At 39.7% G+C, this 13,466-nt stretch overlaps 1 protein-coding gene across 10 annotated transcripts in view; it reads right to left on the bottom strand.

The window, feature by feature from the left end:
* The window catches only part of kmt2ca (lysine (K)-specific methyltransferase 2Ca), a 469,037-nt gene that overhangs the window by 291,908 nt on the left and 163,663 nt on the right, over window positions 1–13,466 (bottom strand). For all 10 annotated transcript variants that reach the window (XM_073054925.1, XM_073054927.1, XM_073054926.1 and 7 more), the window contains 2 exons: window positions 9,960–10,095; window positions 2,176–2,379 (listed from right to left, as the gene is read on the bottom strand). In XM_073054925.1, the coding sequence (XP_072911026.1) occupies window positions 2,176–2,379; window positions 9,960–10,095 (340 nt within the window). The remainder of the gene's footprint in view (window positions 1–2,175; window positions 2,380–9,959; window positions 10,096–13,466) is intronic.

The following is a 13,466-nucleotide window of genomic DNA, read 5'->3' as shown; positions in this document are numbered from 1 at the left end:
GATGGAGTTTAATGCTGATAAGTGTGAGGTGCTACATTTTGGTAGGAATAATCCAAATAGGACATACATGGTAAATGGTAGGGCATTGAAGAATACAGTAGAACAGAGTGATCTAGGAATAATGGTGCATAGTTCCCTGAAGGTGGAATCTCATGTGGATAGGGTGGTGAAAAAAGCTTTTGGTATGCTGGCCTTTATAAATCAGAGCATATGAGTACAGAAGTTGGGATGTAATGTTAAAATTGTACAAGGCATTGGTAAGGCTGAATTTGGAGTATTGTGTACAGTTCTGGTCACCGAATTATAGGAAAGATGTCAACAAAATAGAGAGTACAGAGAAGATTTACTAGAATGTTACCTAGGTTTCAGCACCTAAGTTACAGGGAAAGGCTGAACAAGTTAGGTCTTTATTCTTTGGAGCGTAGAAGGTTGAGGGGGGACTTGATAGAGGTATTTAAAATTATGAGGGGGATAGATCGAGTTGACGTGGATAGGCTTTTTCCATTGAGAGTAGAGGAGATTCAAACAAGAGGACATGATTTGAGAGTTAGGGGGCAAAAGTTTAAGGGTAACACGAGGGGGGAATTTCTTTACTCAGAGAGTGGTAGCTGTGTGGAATGAGCTTCCAGTAGAAGTGGTAGAGGCAGGTTCAGAATTGTCATTTAAAGTAAAATTCAATAGGTATATGGACAGGAAAGGAATGGAGGGTTATGGGCTGAGTGCAGGCCAGTGGGACTAGGCGAGTGTCAGCATCGGCATGGACTAGAAGGGCCGAGATGGCCTGTTTCCGTGCTGTAATTGTTATATGGTCATATGGACATGCAGTAGCTACCATTTTCTACCTTTGTGAGAGTTATGGCTCCAGCCCAGTAGTTAAATGCAAACCTTTGGAGATTTCACAGCACATACCCAGGGAAATCTACTGTTTTTGCACCAGTTGAGGCAGGATTATAGGAACCTTCAGCAAATTCTTTCATAGCAGCAATGGTTACAAGGGATAAGGGCAAGTGTACTGTAAATTTTTGGATTAAATTGAATAAATATTTTTTCATCTTTTATGAGTTTTAAGCTATATTTAATAGTTTTCTATGTCTGTGAATGTCAGGCATTCACAGATATTTAGACTTTTTGTTAACTTTTTGGCCTTTATGGAATGTGGAAGGTTCGCCAGGTCTTGAAGCACTTTGATAGTCTGTTCTCCATCACCTTTAAATTAACTTGCATTGAACAATCAGCTCCAATTAGGAACTGGATAGCAAGAAAACAACCAGTGAGGGGTGAGTCACCAAGCAAACAATGAAGGCCATCAGCTTTATTTATATAGCATCTTTACAATCTTATTGATTTTATATCAGCCTTGTCTAATCCTATCCTGATGCACATTGCACGCACTATCCTATCAACCAACTTCATATATATACACATGTATAGCAACACAAAGGTAAACCACATTTTAACTGCAAATATTTGATCGCAAGCCAGGATCTAAAATTTTGCAGACAACATTATTTCAGAATAGTAATGAGTCATTACCAAAAAACTTTTAATGTTTACGACTTTCTTCAAACCACTTGCTAATGAATCTCACTAACTAAAATCCAGTAAAATGGGCTTATGTTAAGGTTGCTAGTTAGCTACTTCCATCAATGGCAGCATGCCTGGCAGGGTGGGAGTAAAACTGCACAAGATTGATGATCCTATTTGTTATCAATAGATTTCTGCTGCAAAGCACACATTAGCCAGGCCATCTAGCTTGACCTAAATCCATTCTCAGCTCTCCAGCCCCACTTCTCATCCTTATTACAACAAAACTGAACAGACAACAGTAGTCATTGCTTAAGTTCAGATGACGAATTGCCTCTTGAACTGAAGAAAATACCCTACCTCTATGGAACACCTGTAATACACAAGTGCCTTGAAGACTAATGAAGGAAGAAAAAAATGTCAGACATGCTCCCCCAGTTTTTATTAATGTTATTTGCAAGCAGAAAAGAATAAAGTTACCATGCTTAACAAAAGACAATTGATACTGCTGACATGAAGAACATTTACAAATATCATCTTGGAATAAGTTTATTTAAAAGATTGATACATTCTAATTCAGAAAGCTTTGAGAAGTTCAAGAACACAAAGATAGGGATTTTTCTTTTGACGAAAGCTGAACAAAGTACTCACTTTTTCTGTGGCCTTTGTGAAGTGGAACACTGCTTGTGGCTCTTGTCATTACTATCCTCCGAATTGTCGGTACTGTCTTGCTTTGCTTGAGATGGGCTTTTTCTTAACACAGCGAAATCTGGAGTTGGGCTGAACCTTTTCAACTCACCCTGCCCCAGCGAGCTCCGCTCACCACAATAACACAAGGCACAGAGCTGTTCATTGCTGCAACGAGAGCAACATTTTCTCCCATTATGTTTCAAATTATATATCATTTTCTTCACACTACTCACCAAAAACCAATTTCTTCACAAAATTAGCTACTTCACACGATAAGGCAATGGAAAATTAAAACATCTACAAGCAGTTTCTGGTTAATTGGGCCATCAGTTAATCAAAGCAGCTGCTTATTCTTTGGGACAACAAAAGCTAATCTAGAAAATTGCCAGAATTGCCTTTGTTTATGTGGGACACCATGTCGTTTAATTGGGGTAGGACACTGTTGCTGAAGAGGTTCTAACTAGCGTCAGTTGCATGCACTTATGTGGCCATTAGACACTACACAGTGCTTGGGGCAATTTTTAAATAGAGGGAGGGAGGGAGGTAGGTAGGTAGGTGTGTGTGTGTTCATTCGTTCAAAATGCAATGATTTTTGTCAGTGATAGTTTGCGAGAAATAAACAGTAAGGCAATTCAGAACTGTTTTACTCAGTGCAGTTTCAAGTATTCAAAGCTTGGGGATGCAAACACAGGTGCGAGTGAAAATGAAATGATTTCACTACTTCAGCAAGTTAAGAACTATAAACAATTTTGAAGGTATCAACAATTATCGTGAATGTCACAATGAAAGTGAAGATTTGGAGAATGCAACAATTGATACCATTAGCTGCACTTAGTGCCTGCACTCTTTTGTTCATTGTGTCCACTGGATGAATTCCTCGTTGATAACTATTAGAAACTAATACACAGTTTTATAATATGATAGTACTATTGGTAGTATTCTAATTTGTTCTGTATTTTATTAAAATACATAATTTATTACTCAGTCTAGTTTTTTTATACCTAGTTTACTAGTTCCATGAAATTTTGGCTAATAGGGAAACCGCTTAATTGGGCCAAAACAGTGTGTCCCAATGAAACAGAATCCACTGTATTTAAATTGTCACAGACTCTTGAGGAAATTCTTTAGACGTCAAATGCAAGCTTGAAAACTAAAACTGCCTGTAACAAATTCGTATTTCATATTCTCAAACGTTTTGTGTTCATGGGTACAAATGCAAATTATTTCTATTGTTCACCACGGATACTGCTGACAAAAACGTACCATGTAAACCACATTAACGTCAGGGTTAAAACCAATTATATGAAAATCATTTCATACCTGCCTATTTTATAGTTAATTATTGAACTTTCACAAAGTAAAAATATGTGAAAATTGTGAAAATTTTCATGTAGCAGTGGATACAGCCCAGTCCATCATGGTTAAAGCACTCCCCATCATTAAGCACATCTACACAAGAGTATTATCACAGGAAAGCCGTATCCATCATCAGGGACCTCCACCACCTAGGTCATGACCTCCTTCTCACTACTCCATCAGGAAGGTGGTACAGGAGCCTCAGGACCCACACCATCGGCTTCAGGAACAATTATTACCTCTCAACCATTATGCTCCTGAACCAAAGGGGCCAACTCCACTCAGTTTCACTTGTCCAATCACTGAACTGTTCCCACAACCTATGGTCTCACTCTCAAGGACTCATCTCATGTTCTCAATAATAAAGTAAACAATAAATATCACTTTTTTTCTTGCGCATTTGCACAGTTTGTCTCTTTTGCACACTAATTGTCTGCCCTGTTGGGTGCAGTCTTACAATGATTCTATTATAGTTATTTGATTTATTGTGCTCACAAAGCACAGGGTTGTATATGGTGATTTGTATGTACTTTGATAATAAATTTACTCTGAACTTTAGTGTTGAGGATTAGCTGTATTTGTAGCCTCAATTTCAGTGACAAAGAAAAAAGAATTTGCTTAAAATTGGCTTCACAGAGGAATGTTTCCATTTGTGGTCATTAAGCAGGAACTATTTGTGAACCTGTCACTTCTTTGACTTTCCTGAAAATGCTGCCTGGTGGAATAAGAGCAGTGTAGTATACTGCACATACAAAGATGTAGCTCTTAATTGAGTAAAATAATTCTAGACAAAACTACTGGATCACTGTGATTCTTCTCTGACACAAGCAAATTCTCAAAAGATATCTGTTGATAACCAAACCTGAAACTAGTACATTTCCTGTAAAGAGAAATTGCACAGTACTGTACAAAAGACTTAAGTACATGTAAAAATATTCTATAAACCAAAGATGCTTTCAAAAATAATGAAATTAAAAGTTCATATTTAGAAATAGTATAAAGAGCAGTAAACAGTAATAAACTAAATCAAATCAATATTTGGTGTGACCACTCTTCGCCTTTTAAACTACATCATTTCTCTTAGGTACACTGTTGTACAGCTTTATAAGAAATTCGATTGGTAGGTTGTTCCAAGCATCTTGGAGAACTTGCCACAGTTCTGCAGATTTCAGCCGTCTCGCTTGCTTCGATTTCTCCATGTAATCCCAGACAGCCTTGATGTTGAAATCAGGGCTCTGTAGAGGTCATACCATCTGAAACCATCTAAAAAAAATCTAGGGTGCCTAAGGCTTTTGCACAGTACTGTACTTTTCCAGAATCAAGAAAAAAGATTTGAGAGAAATTAGGCAAATGAACTATTTAATCAGATGAACTTTCCAAATACATTAGCCTTTCTCAAAATGCTTTGAGGGAAACTGAAGAAAAATCAAGTTATAGAATATGATTTGCAAATGCCACAAGGGAGAGACTAATTAATTATTACATCAGTAATCATACTGCTACATTACATAAACAAGAGACTAGTGTATAATTATGAAAACAAACCATTTGAACATGTACAGGCAATTAAAGCAGTCTCTTGAAATGTTCACCCTTCTGCCATTTTGTATATTTAACCTGTTATTGAAGTATGGGCCAGATAACTATAACAGTGCTGAGTGAACCACTGCAAATTTTGTGGTGAATTCTTCCTTTGCAGCTATTGTTTGTTCAGCTGAGTGGTTTACTAGGCCATTTCAAAGGGCATTAAGAGTTAATGATACATGCAGCATACAGTTTTATTCAAAACACTGGATTTTGTTTTGTTAAAAGTATAATTACACATCTTGTCATAATAGCATTTTTACTGAGAGCGGCTGGTTTGAGACTGCAGAACTAAGCCCTAAAGCATATACCATCCCGCAAATAAAAGTGTACTAATTAATTTAGGTATTTAATTTATGATATTGTGGATTAAGAAATTGAATGAACATTTCACAACTAGACTTTAAAATGCATTGCATAATCTTTACGAATGAAATCCTTAGTAACTCATCGGCATAGTTTGAGTACATGAACAACTTTTTAACATTGAAGAATAGAATGACAAAAATGAACAATGAATAAAAATTAATCAGACTATTGGCTAAATGTAGTCAAATGGGTAAATTTCAAAGAATGAACTATTGGAGAGTTTATGAGAGCAGGACATTCTGCTAGCTTTGGTAGCAATGAGATGGACATGATTTGAAGGCACACTGAGTGGTCAGGTGTGGCAGCTGCACCTATGCTGAACACCTACGCCCTATCCGCCAGAGGAAGCAGGATCTGTCAATATGTTGGTATGTAATGTCAATATGTCAATCCATGGCCTCCTCTACTGTCGAGATGAAGCCACACTCGGGTTGAAGGAACAACACCTTATATTCCGTCTGGGTAGCCTCCAACCTGATGGCATGAACATTGATTTCTCTAACTTCCGTTAATGCCCCTCCTCCTCTTACCCCATCCCTAATTTTTAATTTTTAATTTTTCCCCCTCTTTCCCTCTCACAATAACTCCTTACCTGTTCTCCATCTTCCTCTGGTGCTCCCCTCCCCCTTTCTTTCTTCCAAGACCTTCCGTCCTATGATACTTCCCCCTTCTCCAGCCTTGTGTCCCTTTTGCCAATCAACTTCCCAGCTCTTAGCTTCATTGCTCCCCCTCCTGTCTTCTCCTATCATTTCGGGTCTTCCCCTCCCCCTTTCATATCTCTTATTATCTCTTTTTTCCATTAGTCCTAACGAAGGGTCTTGACCCGAAACGTCAACTGTACTTCTTCCTATAGATGCTGCCTGGCCTGCTGCGTTCCACCAGCATTTTGTGTGTGTTGCCCATTATTATTACACGTTTGCAGAAACCGTCCCCCTATCTGCTCCTCAATGTCCCTGTTACCATTGGGTAGTCTATAAAAAACACCTAGTAGAGTTATTGACCCTTTCCTATTTCTAACTTTCACCCAGAGACTCCGTAGACAAACCCTCTAAGACTTCCTCCTTTTCTGCAGCCTTGACACTATCCCTGATCAACAGTGCCACGCCCCACCTCTTTTGCCTCCCTCCCTGTCCTTTCTGAAACATACTTGTAGAATGCCTTGGGGTTTTCTTTAATCCTGCTCGCCAATGCCTTCTCATGGCCCCTTCTGCCTCTCCTAATTTCAATTTCATTCCTGCTAGCCTCATAATCTTCTAGATCTCTATCATTACCTAGTTCTTTGAACCTTTCGTAAACTCTTCATCTTGACTAGATTTTCAACAGCCTTTGTACACTATGGTTCCTGCACCCTACCACCCTTTCCCTGTCTCACTGGAACATACTTATGCATAACGCCACACAAATATCTCCAGAACATGTGCCACATTTCTGCCGTACATTACCCTGAGAACACCTGTTCCCAATTTATGCTTCCAAGTTCTTGCCTGATAGCTTGGTATTTCCCCTTACTCCAATTAAAAGCTTTCCTAATTTGTCTGTTCCTATCCCTCTCCAATTCTATGGTGAAGGAGATAGAATTATGATCACTATCTCCAAAATGCTCTCCCACTGAGAGATTTGAGAGCTGTCCAAGTTCATTTCCCAATACCAGATCAAGTACAGCTTCTTCTCTAGTTGGCTTATCTACATATAGCGTCAGGAAACCTTCCCAAACACCCCATCCAAACCCCCTGCTCTAAAGAGATGCCAGTCAATATTAGAAAGTTAAAATCACTCATCACAACAACCCTATTATTATTGCACCATTCCAGAATCTACCTCCCTTATCTGCTCCTCGATGTCTCTGTTACCATTGGTGGATCTCTAAAAAAAACCCAGTCAAGTCAAGTCAAGTCAAGTCAACTTTTATTGTCATTTCAACCATAACTGCTGGTACCCTTCAGTGGCATTATTGCCCCCTTCCTGTTACTGACTTCCACCCCCAATGATTCAGTAGACAATTCCTCCATGACTTCCTCCTTTTCTGCAGCCATGACACTATCCCTGATTAGCAATGCCACTCTCCCACCTCTTTTGCATCCCTCCCTGTCTTTTAAAGTCCGGTACAATCAGCAGCCATTCCTGCCTCTAAGACATCCAAGTCTTTGTAATGGCCACAACGTCATTGTTCCATGTATTGATCTACACCTCTAAGTTCATCTGCCTTGTTTATGATACTCCTTACATTAGAAGACACATCTCAAACCATCTGGCTGAGTGCATCTTTGCTCTATTATCATCCTATCCTTCCTCACAAACTCCCTACAAGCTGCCTCTACTTGTACGCCAACCACCACATCCTCTGCCTCTTCACTTTTGTTCCCACTCACTTGCAAATCTAGTTTAAACCCTCCCCAATAGCATTTGCAAACTTCCCTCCCAGGATATTGGTTCCCCTCCAGTTCAGGTGCAACCTGTCACTCTTGTACAGGTCACCCCTTCCCCAGAAAAAGTTCCAATGATCCCTGAAATCCTGCCCCCTGCACTATCTCCTCAGCCACTCATTTGTCTGTGCTAACTCCCTGTTCTGACCTTCCCTAGCTCGTTGCACTAGGAGTAGTCCAGAGATTATCACGAAGGACCTGCTCTTCAGCTTCCTTCCAACTCCCTAAAGCTACTGCACAGGACCTCTACCCCTCTCCCACCTATGTCACTGGTACCAATATGTACCAGGATCTCTGGCTGCTCACCCTCCCCTTCAAGAATATTCTGCAACTGCTCAAAGACATCCTGGACCCTAGCAGCCAGGGGCCAACACACTATCCTGGCGTCTCTTTTGCTACTGCAGAATCTCCTATCTTTCCCCCCTAACAATTGCTCCACCAGACTTCATCCCACCCTCCTAAGACTCAGAGCCGATGACAGTGCTATTGGTTTGACTGCTGCTGCCTTACCCAGACAGTCATCAGCATCCAAAGTGGTATACCTGTTACTGAGGGGAATGGCCACAGGGGGACCCTGCACTGACTTCTTTCTCCCTTTACCGCTCTCTTGGTGCTCGCACATCTACTCCCTGAATTCTGTATTCTGGGTGTAACCACCCAGGAGTCTTATCTATTGATTGCTCTGCCTCCCCAATGATCCTTAGTTCATTCAACTCCAACTCCTTAATGCGGTCTTTCATGAGCTGGAGTTGGCTGCACATCCCACAGGTGCAGTCATCAGGGTGACCATCAGGTTTCATGAATTCCCACATCCTACAGGAGGAGCATTCCACTGCTATATCCACCATCCTGCCTGAACTGTACAACGTACAACCAAGACCAAATCAGCAACAACAAAAAGAAAAACCTACCCTTCTTACCTGTTTCTTTGGCCACAGCCTCTCCTCATTGAAGCCTCTGGAGTCAAAGCCTCCAAGTTCCCACTCTGACTATAGACCCCACTCCAATGATGGTTGCTCCGCTAGACCCTCTCTCTCTTTTATGGTTTAAAAAATAAGAAAAAACCTCACACAAGGAGAAAGAGCTCACTGTGTTTGGTAGTGCTCCACCTGCCTCCTGCTACCACCAATCATGGGGGAAAAAAGGGATTCATATACCATTTGTGTAAACGGGACATAGACTTGGTGGGTTGAACAGCCTCTGTGCCACATCGCCCTGACTCAGTGACACCTCATTTGCCTAAAAGTCCCTATATACACCAATAATACCTCTGAAATGGCAGCCCTGATCTAACAACAAAACTCAGCCCAATCCAAGAATTTAACAAAAATTCTTCTAAAATCCTCTAGACTAACAGTTTCTCATTTCCACAACCAACCTTTCTCACGTGTTGCACAGTATTTCCTCCCCTGCTTCTCAAAGATCTCCTATAGTAGGCTTTTAATGAGAGGCCTCGAGTATTTTGTTTAAATGTAGACCTTCTAGAATTAAGGTCAAAGGGGAAATTTATTCTTAACTTAAAACTTTAGACATGCAATTGATTTCCACTTAACAGATAAAGTACTTGCTACAGTATGAAAAAGACAGCAAACTCTTTATGATTAATGTAGAGATACAGAGTGAAGGTTGGATTGGGAGAGAAGAGTGATTAACTTTAAGCTCATCAAATGCAACAACGGTGGAACTCAGTATCCAATATACGCCAGCCACTGGATTCATCCAACAATCTAAGATATGCATGAGTTAATAGCCTTCTGCCATAAGATGGCATTTGTGCACCAGGTATTTCTAGAATTTCTTAGTTCAGAACTATTTGCATTCTGGAAATACATAAATATTAAATCAATTTGCAATTATTAATTGCACAAACTGAAGTCGTCCAGCCTCTCTTAGCAAAGTGTTTTGATGCCTTGCATCAAGTAGCTCTGGCTGCTCCAACTGGCAGCCTTGCATACTTCCCAGCATTTCTCATTATGTAGCACAAAAGAATGAGTCAACATTTCATGTTCTGACCTGGATTTTGTATTGAGATTGATTGAGGCTATGGAGCTGGCAGATTCATCAGATACCGAGTGCTGCAAGAGAGGCGATTGCTCATTGGTCTCCATTTCTGTAAGGATATCCTCCTCCAGTGAGTCATCTTTAGTTTCTGTTGGAGAAAGTAAACAAACTTTCATAAGCTTTAATTTAAAACCCAAATTATTCATTATACAGTCAATTATACATTAATTTAAAATTAATAAACCATATTTTTATTATAGATGTTATGCTTCAACACTAATCATAAATATACTGCAGCTAATGGAAAATGCATTAAATGCATCTTAAACTTGTAATTCCTCAGATGGTTGGTTGAAAGGCTTTCTGTGGAAAATGTGTGGAAAGGAATAGCAATCAAAGGTCTGTTTTAAATCCAACCCGATTTATATACATCTCATACCGAAGCAAAGACATTTTGTGAATTGACAAATTCACCAATAAATCTGGAGCTAAATCATTATTTCTTAAACTTAAAATACAAATCTGATTTAGCAGAGGAGAAGGAACAGAAGCTGCCTGAACATCAAAACTTTGAATAGTATGGATGAACACATACAAAATGCTAGAGGAACTCAGCCCATCAGGCAGTATCTAGGAAATGCATAAACAGTTGCCACTTCAGGGCAACTTTTCATCAGAACTAGATAGGAAGGGGAAAGAAGCTCTTGTGCTTATAGTATGGATCATGTCCTTTTCAATTTAGCTCCTAAGCACTTTTTTTCACGTGGCTAGCTCATGGAAATCTATGTAAAATGTAATCCTGTATAATATTAACTTTTTCAACACAACTGCTTTGTAGGCACTTTTTCAGATATTCCAATTAAATATATTGTGCGGTTCATTGTATAATGTAAAGAACATCTTCCAATGCACAAAAAAATAGCAGAAGTGTTTTTTAAAGGATTCTTTTTACCAGTTGGCCAATCAACTTGATAATCTTGATAACCTTTCAAGATGAGCTGGTGCACTCTTATACAAATGCCTTTATCTAACTTCGTTATTTTGTCTTTTCTTACTCTCAACTTTAGGCCTTTGGATTTAATTTTCATTATTTCTCAACACATCATGGAAAGTAAACTTGAATAAATCTAGACAAAAAATTGTGAGGAAACACCTTACAACTTTAACAATTTTTCCACAATCCAAAGTATGCTTCCTGGTGAAAATAAATGTATTCAATGTTCGTACTTAGATCATTTGGAAAATAAAACTTCTACAATATTCTTTATCTAAACCATCCCACAAGTATAATGCCACTGTCTTACTAATAATCTTAAGTGTCATAGCTTGCTTCATACTGCACCTGTGTAGATAACTGTGAGGTAGCCCACTTCCATTGAAAAGTCAACAAAAGCTATAAGTTAGTCACAGTTTCTTTTAAAATATAATTTTACAATTTATACATTATAAGTTCCAACAGGGCATGAGAATCCCATGATGTTCTTGTCATGCATGCATGCAAAATAAGCAAAAGGATCAGAATTGCCTGGTACTAAGCCTATTATAAAATTTCCAATTTTGGCTCTGAACTACAACACAAAACTCTGACAGCAAAAAAGGTCTTTATATCTAATTCATTTCTAAGAATTCAAGTATCCAATGGATATTCATTAACTGTAGAGTGATATATTTATACAGTGACAAATACCACTGGTCTGCCACTGCCGCAGTGACTATCTTCCAGTAGCACTTACGTCCACTGTGATGAAGTGCTTTGAGAGGCTGGTGATGAAACATATCAATTCTTGCCTGAGAAGCGACTTGGATTGTCTCTAATTTGCCTACCAGAGCAACAGGTCCACAGCAGATGCATACATCAGGATGCTCTTCATTGACTACGATCAATATTCAATACTATCACCCCCTCAAAACTAATAAATAAGCTTCAAGACCTTGGCCTCAATACCTCCTTGGGCAACCAGATCCATGATTTCCTCTCTTGCAGACCCCAATTTGAATTGGCAAAAACGTCCCCATAATCTCCATCAGCCCAGGTGCACCATTACGCTGTGTACTTAACCCCTGCTCTATTATCTTTACACTTACAACCGTGAGGCTAAGCAGAGCAATACTATATTTTAAGTTTGCTGATGACAGCGCTGTCATAGGCCAAATCAAAAGTAGTGACAAATCAGCACATAGGAGGAAGAATGAAAATCTGGCCAAGTGGTACCACAACCACCACCTCTCTCTCAAAGATTCATGAGCCAGTCCTCATTGGAATATCAGAGGTGGAGAGGGTCACCAACTTTAGATTCCTTAGTGTTATCATTTCAAGGGATCTATCCTGGGCCCAGCACACTATGTAATTATGAAAGAAGCACAGCAGCGCTTCTACTTTCTTGGAAGTTTGCTAAGATTTGGCATGTCATCTAAAACTTTGAGAAAGCTCCACAGATGTGCGGTGGAGACTACATTGACTGCTTGCACCATGGCCACACTAATATGGAAACACCAATACCCTTGAACTGAAAATCCTACAAAATGTAGTGGACAGGCCAAGTCCATCACAGGTAAAGCCCTTCCCACCATTGAGTACAACTTTGCAGAGCACTGTCGCAGGAAAGCAACATCCATTACCAAGGACCCTCACCACCCCCAGGCCATGCTCTCTTCTTGCTGCTGCCAACAAGAATGTAGTACAGAAGACACAGGAACCACGCCACCAGGTTCAGGAATAGTTATTACCCCTCAGCCATCAGGCTCTTGAACCAGAGGAGATAACTTCACTCAACTTCACTTGCCCCCATCACTGAACTGTTTCCACAACTTATGGGCTCTTCATCTCATGTTCTCTATATTTATTGCTTTTTAATTCATTATTATTGTTTCCTTTTTTTGCATTTGCACTGTTTGTTGTCTTTTGCACATTGATCGTTTGCACATCCTGTTGGTTGTGGTCTTTCATTAATTCTATTGCATTTATTATATTTAGATTAGATTCAACTTTATTGTCATTGTGCCGAGTACAGATACAAAGCCATTGAAATGCAGTTAGCATCTAACCAGAAATGCAAAGAATAGTGTTATTTACAAAATAACTGCAAATAAAAAGTGCTACAGCACACAAATATAAAAGTACTGAGACAGTACAATATGAGTGCAATACTGCTTAGCACTGTGATGTGAGGTTCAGCAGGGTCACAGCCTCAAGAAGCTCGTCCTGTGTCTGCTAGTGCAGGAGTGGAGGCTCTTGTAGCGCCTACCAGATGGGAGGAGGGTAAAAGTCCACGGTTAGGGTGAGATGCATCCTTGATAATGCACTTCGCCCTGCCCAGGTAGCGTTTATGGTAGATGTTTTCAATAGTGGGCAATTGGGTGCTACAACAAGTGTATGGGACATTGGAAAGAATGTTGAATTTCCCCATGGGGATGAATAAAGTATCTATCTATCTATCTAATCCACTGGGCAACTTTCACCACCCAGTGGAGTGCTTTGCAGTCCAATACAGGACAATTGCCATACCACACTGAGATGCA

The sequence above is a fragment of the Hemitrygon akajei genome, chromosome 8 (genome assembly GCF_048418815.1).
Source record: "Hemitrygon akajei chromosome 8, sHemAka1.3, whole genome shotgun sequence".
In the NCBI taxonomy this organism is placed as follows: Eukaryota; Metazoa; Chordata; class Chondrichthyes; order Myliobatiformes; family Dasyatidae; genus Hemitrygon; species Hemitrygon akajei.
This window is presented reverse-complemented; position numbering and strand designations above follow the sequence as displayed.